This window comes from Penaeus monodon, chromosome 38, assembly GCF_015228065.2.
Source record: "Penaeus monodon isolate SGIC_2016 chromosome 38, NSTDA_Pmon_1, whole genome shotgun sequence".
Classification (NCBI taxonomy): Eukaryota; Metazoa; Arthropoda; class Malacostraca; order Decapoda; family Penaeidae; genus Penaeus; species Penaeus monodon.
Genome location: NC_051423.1, coordinates 28,997,581 through 29,004,835, shown reverse-complemented (window position 1 = coordinate 29,004,835; position 7,255 = coordinate 28,997,581). Strand labels below are relative to the sequence as shown.

Genomic DNA, 7,255 nt, shown 5'->3' with positions numbered 1-7,255 from the left:
TGCCATTTATTTCTCCCCTCTTTTGTGAGTCTATTATATTACATTACTCTTTTAAACATTCACAAAATAGTATTAATGTATCACCCACGCTCCTGCCTCTATCTCTTAAAATTCTCCACAAGCTTCTGTTTTGTTTTTACAATCCTGTATTTCACTGCGATATTTGCTCCACCTTTCCTATATGTTAGTGACACGTGGGTGGAATAAAAACGCTCAATAAAGATTTTAGATACAGTGTATATTATCTGTGAAGTATTCATGGTGTTTCAAAAGTGTTGTAATATGTGAAGCCAAACAACAAAGTCGGTTGGTTTGTAGAAATAACTCCTGTAGTGGATATTTTTATCTATTTAGAAGCATTTTCTAAATACTATATCACAATCTCTAGCATAGTTATGGTGATTTAGGTTACAAGCATGGCATCAGTGTAGTTGGTAGATTAAAGCTTTCAATGTGTCTGGGAAAAAAACGTACAAATACATGGTAATTTTCAGGAAAAAAATATGCACAGAATAATACCGACCGGCGTTTTGTCATTAATTTTGACACAACTTAACTTAAATTGTGTCAAATTTTACACAGATGTGCATATCGTGTTTTACTCTGTTGCAGGGTGCAATCTATCCCGTAGTTGGGGGGGGGGGGGGAGTGAACATTTTAAAAAATAATGCATTTCTAAACATTTCCGTTGAACATTTGGGAGGGACCAAGGTGATAGCCAGTTTTTCTTCTACATTAATTGTTGTCGAAATTGGGTTGATCGAAGGTAACAGATTTAACAGCCGGTATCTCCAGGTGCTTGAGATGGCGCCGGGACAGCTTGGCAACAAACACCTCTTGAACAAAAACTAATAGGGACAATGCAGTGCCTGCGGGTAAGAGGAGAAATTATCACATACAGATACTTTTAAATGTAACGAAAGACTTTTTTCTATATTATTTATCTATAATTATTGTTGTTGATGCCATTATTACCATCATAATTATTATAATATCAAATATTACGATATACATAAGTATGAAAAGTTGTAACATCAAAAACATTCTATGTTATGGATCTCAGTAATTCAGCTTACACTTATAACAGACTAGGAAATATCCTCTCGTTTGACAAATGCTCAGAATTTATCCTGTGACTAAAATCTGTACAGTAAGCAAGCAACAAAATGATTCCTGTTTGATAAATCCCCTTTTGCCTAAAAATCAAAATCTTTATACAAACCAAACAAAAGAAACATCTCATTGTCTCATAAATCTCTTTTGCCATAAAACAAATCTAATATAACAAAGGAGAGACTTCACTCTTTCACAAATCGCCCTTATTATGTCGTACCACTAAATCTTACGCCAAAACCTTAGACAATAAACTACCTGCAAGATATAAACAGAAAACGCCATACAGATCTTGCAGTTGGAGGGACCGCTGTTCGGGCGTCTCTGAGCCAGGAGGAATGAGACAACTTGTGGAATTTATGAGTTCTTGTTGCAGCCAGTAGTCCATGAGGCCGTGTTCTAACAAGCGCCGGATTCTAGGTAAAGGTGGGGATTAGTTGGTTATAGGAATAGATGAAGATGATGTTTAGTTGATTACAGGAATATATGAAGATTAGGTGGTTATGGGACTAGACCAAGATGATGTTTAGTTGACTATAGGAATATATAAAGATGATGTTTAGTCGACTATAGGAATATATAAAGATGATTGGGTGATTATGGGAATAGATTTTAAAAAAATCGTTGATTATATGAATGGATAAAAATGAAGATTAGTTGATGATAGATGAATAGATAAAGATGATGTCTAGATGATTAAATGAATAAAGTGCTGATTAGTTAAACGTATAGGATCAGATTAAAAAGGTGATCATAGGAATACATAAAGATGATTCTTAGTTCATTATAGGAATACATGAAGCTAATGTTAAGTTGATTAAGTTAATCAAAGGAATAGACAACGAACTTCAGTTGATACAGGGATATACAAAGATGATATTTGGTTGATTACAGGACTTTGGGGTTAGATAAAGATTATGTTTAGTTGATAATAGGAATAGATAAACTGATTTGTTTATTATAGGAATCGATAAAAGGGATAATTAGTTGAATATATGACTCGACAAGAGACAGTTAGTTAATTACAGGAGTAGATAAGAAGGATGATTGGGTAACTATAGCACACAAAAACGATTAGTTTGATTATAGAAATATATAAAAAGGAATATCAGTTTATAGATTATATTGACATATTGATATATTAGTCTCAATCAACTGAAATAGCATGATTTGCACTCGTACTAATGATAGGCATTTAAGCATTCTTGTACTCAAAGGAAATATAGAGTAATGACTTCTCAGTTATAGCAGTGGATGAAAACAACAAACAAACGTACGTCAAAAAATATATAATATACAGATAAAACTGTTTAATTTAAGATAATGGCAGCTGTCGGTTCTCTCTCTCTCTCTCTCTCTCTCTCTCTCTCTCTCTCTCTCTCTCTCTCTCTCTCTCTCTCTCTCTCTCTCTCTCTCTCTCTCTCTCTCTCTCTCTCTCTCTCTACTTTTATCTCTATTTTCCTTTCTCTCTCTCTCTTTCCCTTTTTCTCTCTCTCTCTCTTCTTCTCTCTCTCTCTCTCTCTCTCACTTTCTCTCTCTCTCTCTCTCCACCTCTCTCTCTCTCTCTCTCTCCTCTCTCTCCTCTCTCTCTCTCTTCTCTCTCTCTCTCTCACTTTCTCTCCCCCCCCCCCTGTCTCTCTCTCTCTCTCTCTCTCACTCTATCTCTCTCTCATTCTCCATTTCTCTCTCTCTCTACCTTTCTCTCTTTCTCCTTCTCTCTCTCACCTTCTCTCTCTCCCCTTCTCCCTTTCTCCCCCTCTCTCTCTCCTCCCTTCATCTCTCTCTCTCTCTCCCCTTCTCTCTCTCTTCCCCTCCTCCCCTCCCCCCCTTTCTCTCACTCTCGTCTCTCTCTCTCTTTTCCCACTTTCTCTCTCTCTCTAAACTTTTCTTCTCTCCCCTTTTTCCCTCTCTCTCTCTCACTCCCCTCCCCCCCTCTTTTCTCCCTCCTTCCCTTTCCCCCTCCCCCCCTTCCTCTCCTCCCCCTCCCCTCCCTCCCTCTCTCTCCCCCCCTCCCTCCCTCCCCCCTCACTCCTCTTCCCCTTTTCCCCCCTCCCTCTCTCCTCCCCTCTCTCTCCCCTCTCACCCCTCTCTCCCCTCTCCCTCTCTCTCCCTCCCTTTCCCTCCCAACTTAGAATGGAAAACTAAAACTGCTCATATTATTGTTCTCCAATGTATGGAACACAAAGCTATTAACTTTCCCCCAAAACATACTTAATGCCCTTGCCTCATGTGCATGCTTTATTGATCCTAACGGGCCCAAATCCCCCGCTTCAAAACGGAAAAAAAAGCCCTTACTTAAAAATATTATATGGATATAAATCCCCCTCATTGCCCCCCCCCAATTCAATCTACTGTATCCCTCCAGGGGTCCTCATAAAGCACAGGGTTTGGGTGTACAATTCCTGATATGATTTTGAAAAAAGGTTTGTGTTTTCCAACTGGGCAACCCCAACTGATCCCGAACAGTAGCCTTATATATCCTTTAAAAAAAGGATGGCAGCGCGACACCTGGCTTCTTTACTGCAGCCTGGGCCTCTCCATGGGCTCACTGCATTTAATGCAAAACATGGTAACTTGAATTCCTTCACAAAATTTCAAAACTATCAGAACGGGGTACCCAAATGCTTTTTTACTGGATCCCTCTCAAAGAATTCCTGTGTACAGGGCTGACCGTTTAGCCAGATTATCACTTTTCCACAAGATCCATATTAGTATGCCGCTATCTCTAAACCCAAAATGAAAAAACGGTTTTTACTTCTTCGAGTTTATGGGGTCAGTATGGACCACTGAGAAGATGAAAAAAACGGACAGGTACTTTTGGCTTTACAGAGTATTGCTGGCATCAGATTAAAACAAACCCTTAAACTATCATGGACTGTCTGGGAGACAGCAGACTAACGCATAGGATATCAGTACCTATACAATATGTACAGGATGCAGTTTTGGAGGCAAAAAATTACATTACTGCATCCTATCGATCAAAAAGTACCGTTCCAAAATTACACTTTTTGTTATTTAACTTTATTATAACACTGGGCCCCTTTCTTTGACATGATTAGTGAATAAAAGTTTTTTTTACCAGCCAAATTTAATTTTTTTATACAGGGGTAAAAGCACACCCATCGCATGTATAACAAAAATGTTTGACTAATAGCCCCCCCTACCAAATAAAGCACGCCCTTATAGTACTTTAAATCTTACCCTGGTTTTTTGCAGGGGGTGTACACTGTTCTGTAAATAAATGTTATCAAATCAAAATCAAAATCTCTCCCCCTCTCTCTCTCTCTCCCTCTCCCACTCCCTCTCTCTCCCTCTCCCACTCCCTCTCTCTCCCTCTCCCTCTCCCACTCCCTCTCTCTCTCTCTCCCTCTCCCATCCCTCTTCCCCTTTCCCCCTCCCACTCCCCTCTCCCTCCCTTCTCTCCCCTCTCCCACTCCCCTCTCTCCTCTCCCTCTCCCTCTCTCTCCCCCCCCCCCCCCCCTCCCCCTCTCTCCTCTCCTTTTCTCTCCCTTTTTTCCCCCTCTTCCTCTCTCTCTCTCCCACTCCCTCTCCTCCTCTCCCTCTCTCTCCCTCTCCCTCTCCCCCCTCCCTCTCTCCCTCTCCCTCTCCCCTCCCTCTCTCTCTCTCTCCCTCTCTCTCTCCTCTCTTCCTCACTTCCCTCTCTCTCCTCTCTCTCTCTCTCTCCTCTCTCTCTCTCTCTCTCTCTCTTTCTCTCCTCTCTCTCTCTCTCTTTCTCTCTTCTCTCCCCTCTCTCTCTCTCTCTCTCTTTCTCTCCCCTCCCTCTCTCTCTTTCTCTCCTCTCTCTCCCCCTCTCTTCTCTCTCTTCTCTCCCTCTCTCTCTCTTCTCTCTCTCTCTCTCTCTCTCTCTCTCCCTCTCTCTCTCTTTTCTCTCTCTCCTCTCTCTCTCTTTCCTCTTCTCTCTCTCTCTCTCTTCCTCTCCCTCTCTCTCTTCTTCTCTCTCTCTCTCTCTCTCTTTTCTCTCTCTCCTCCTCTCTCTCTTTCTCTACCCCCCCTCTCTCTCTCTCTCTTCTCTCCTCTCTCTCTCTTTCTCTCTTCTCTCTTTCTTCTCTCTCTTCTCTCTTTCTTCTCTGTCTTCTCTCTTTTTTCTCTTTCATCTCTCTCTCCTCTCTCTCTTTTCTCTCTCTCCCCTTTTTCCTCTCTCTCTCCTTCTCTCTCTCTCTCTCTCCTTTCTATTATAAGAACATTACAAAGTAAAAAAAAAAAATACCGAACACAAGCCATATATACACACTAAAACATCAATAATTCTCAACACTGATATTTTCCATTAACCTCTCAAAAAAGAAAAACGAATCATGTAAGATAAAAATTCCAAAGAAGACTCACACAGGGTCGACGCGGTCTTTGAGCGGCGAATCCTTGGGGAAACCGATGCTCAGCCTGTAGCTCATGATGGCCTCCTGAGTCAACCACAGCGGGCACTTTGATGTCTGTGGGGGTGAGGCAAGGGCTGGGTTTAAGGGTTAAGGTTTCCGGCGGAGAAATGGGTGGGGGGTGAGTGGTGGTGGGGCAGGAGGATGCCTCTTCCTCGCTCGGGTTGTCCCTCTATTACGAGGTGTTTGTTAGTCTTTGGCTTTCTCTATCTCTCTCTCTCTCTCTCTCTCTCTCTCTCTCTCTCTCTATATATATATATATATATATATATATATATATATATATATATATATATATATGTATGTATATTTATTATTTTTTCTATCTTTCAATTTATATTTATCCATCTATCTCTTTTTCTTTTTTTTTATTCTTTACTCTTTTTTCTCTCTTTCCTGTCTTCCTCTCTCTCTCTCTCTCTCTCTCTCTCTCTCTCTCTCTCTCTCTCTCTCTCTATATATATATATATATATATATATATATATATATATGTGTGTGTGTGTGTGTGTGTGTGTGTGTGTGTGTGTGTGTGTGTGTGTGTGTGTGTGTGTGCGTGCATATACATCCACACACAACACACAAATATGAGCATCGACTCGCACACACAGACACACAGCAATCTTCACAGTTAGAGAACCTCTACCTAATTAACCTTCCGAATCACATCTTGCCTTGAAAATTTTCGAACCATTCGAACGTCACAATACCCGAGTCAAGACGTACCTGCGAGAAAGAGGTGTGCAGGATGTTCTTGACGGTGTTCTGGTCGACAATGAGAGCGTAGCCTTCCTTCAGCACCTTGTTGAGGCCGTCAAGGTAACTCCAGACCGCGACCGAGTGCCCTTCCCATCCGCGGCCGAAAAGCGAATCCTTTTCTGCGTGCTACACGGGAGAAGGGAGGAGGGCGTTTTTTTTTTTTTTTTTTTTTTTTTTTTTTTTTTTTTTTTTTTTTTTTTTTTTTTTTTTTTTTTAATAGTTGTGGATGAGAAAAACGGGAATGACTGAAAATGGGAAACTGGTTATGGGTAATGTGTGTACGTACTATTGTGCATGTATGTGTATAATCGTGGTCATGAGTTTGTGTGTTACTGTGTTTGTGTATGTTTTAGAATAACTACTGCAATGGTGAATCACTCGCTGAATTTACTTTTTTTTCAATTGCCCTGTCCTACAAGGACGTTGGCGATCATGGATTTCCATGATTTTCTTGGCAATTTAGAGCGGTGGTTTTGCCTTCGCCTTCCGCCCGGTGTTTTTATCGAGTCACCATCTCTACTTACCTTAAAGATATCGTAGACGAGCGAACCACCCATCAGCATGTAAGGGATTTTGTCCTGTTCAATCATTTCCTCCAGTGTTGTAAAGGGAAGGTTGACCTGTAATGAGGATTATCAATATCTAAATAGATAGATAAAGGCGACTGTCTGATTACTTGTATTTATTTCTTATGCAAATCAAGGGCTGTAACAGAAGGAAACAATAATAAACGGAATTGATTGAGTCCTAAGAATGAAATTCGGAAACTACACTCTTCTTCATCGAAGCAGAGATGCATCAGGCAAATTGGCGATGAATGATGACAATAATATTTGACAGACTCGTGATAATGATTATATGATTACTGAAAGGCGTGGTGATAATTTGAAATACAGTATGCTGTTCGGACATGCTATATCGAGCCAGCCAACCTCTCAAGTGTATCTTCGTCCACATAAAAAAAGTAATAATATGTTTTTTTGTTTTGAAT

General features: G+C 40.6%; 1 protein-coding gene across 2 annotated transcripts in view; it reads right to left on the bottom strand.

Moving 5' to 3' along the window:
• Window positions 1–330: 330 nt before the first annotated feature.
• The window catches only part of LOC119596525 (glutamate receptor ionotropic, kainate 2-like), a 16,220-nt gene continuing 9,295 nt past the window's right edge, over window positions 331–7,255 (bottom strand). For both annotated transcript variants that reach the window (XM_037945805.1, XM_037945806.1), the window contains 5 exons: window positions 6,789–6,884; window positions 6,232–6,390; window positions 5,461–5,564; window positions 1,372–1,529; window positions 331–869 (listed from right to left, as the gene is read on the bottom strand). In XM_037945805.1, the coding sequence (XP_037801733.1) occupies window positions 736–869; window positions 1,372–1,529; window positions 5,461–5,564; window positions 6,232–6,390; window positions 6,789–6,884 (651 nt within the window). In that variant the 3' untranslated portion in view covers window positions 331–735. The remainder of the gene's footprint in view (window positions 870–1,371; window positions 1,530–5,460; window positions 5,565–6,231; window positions 6,391–6,788; window positions 6,885–7,255) is intronic.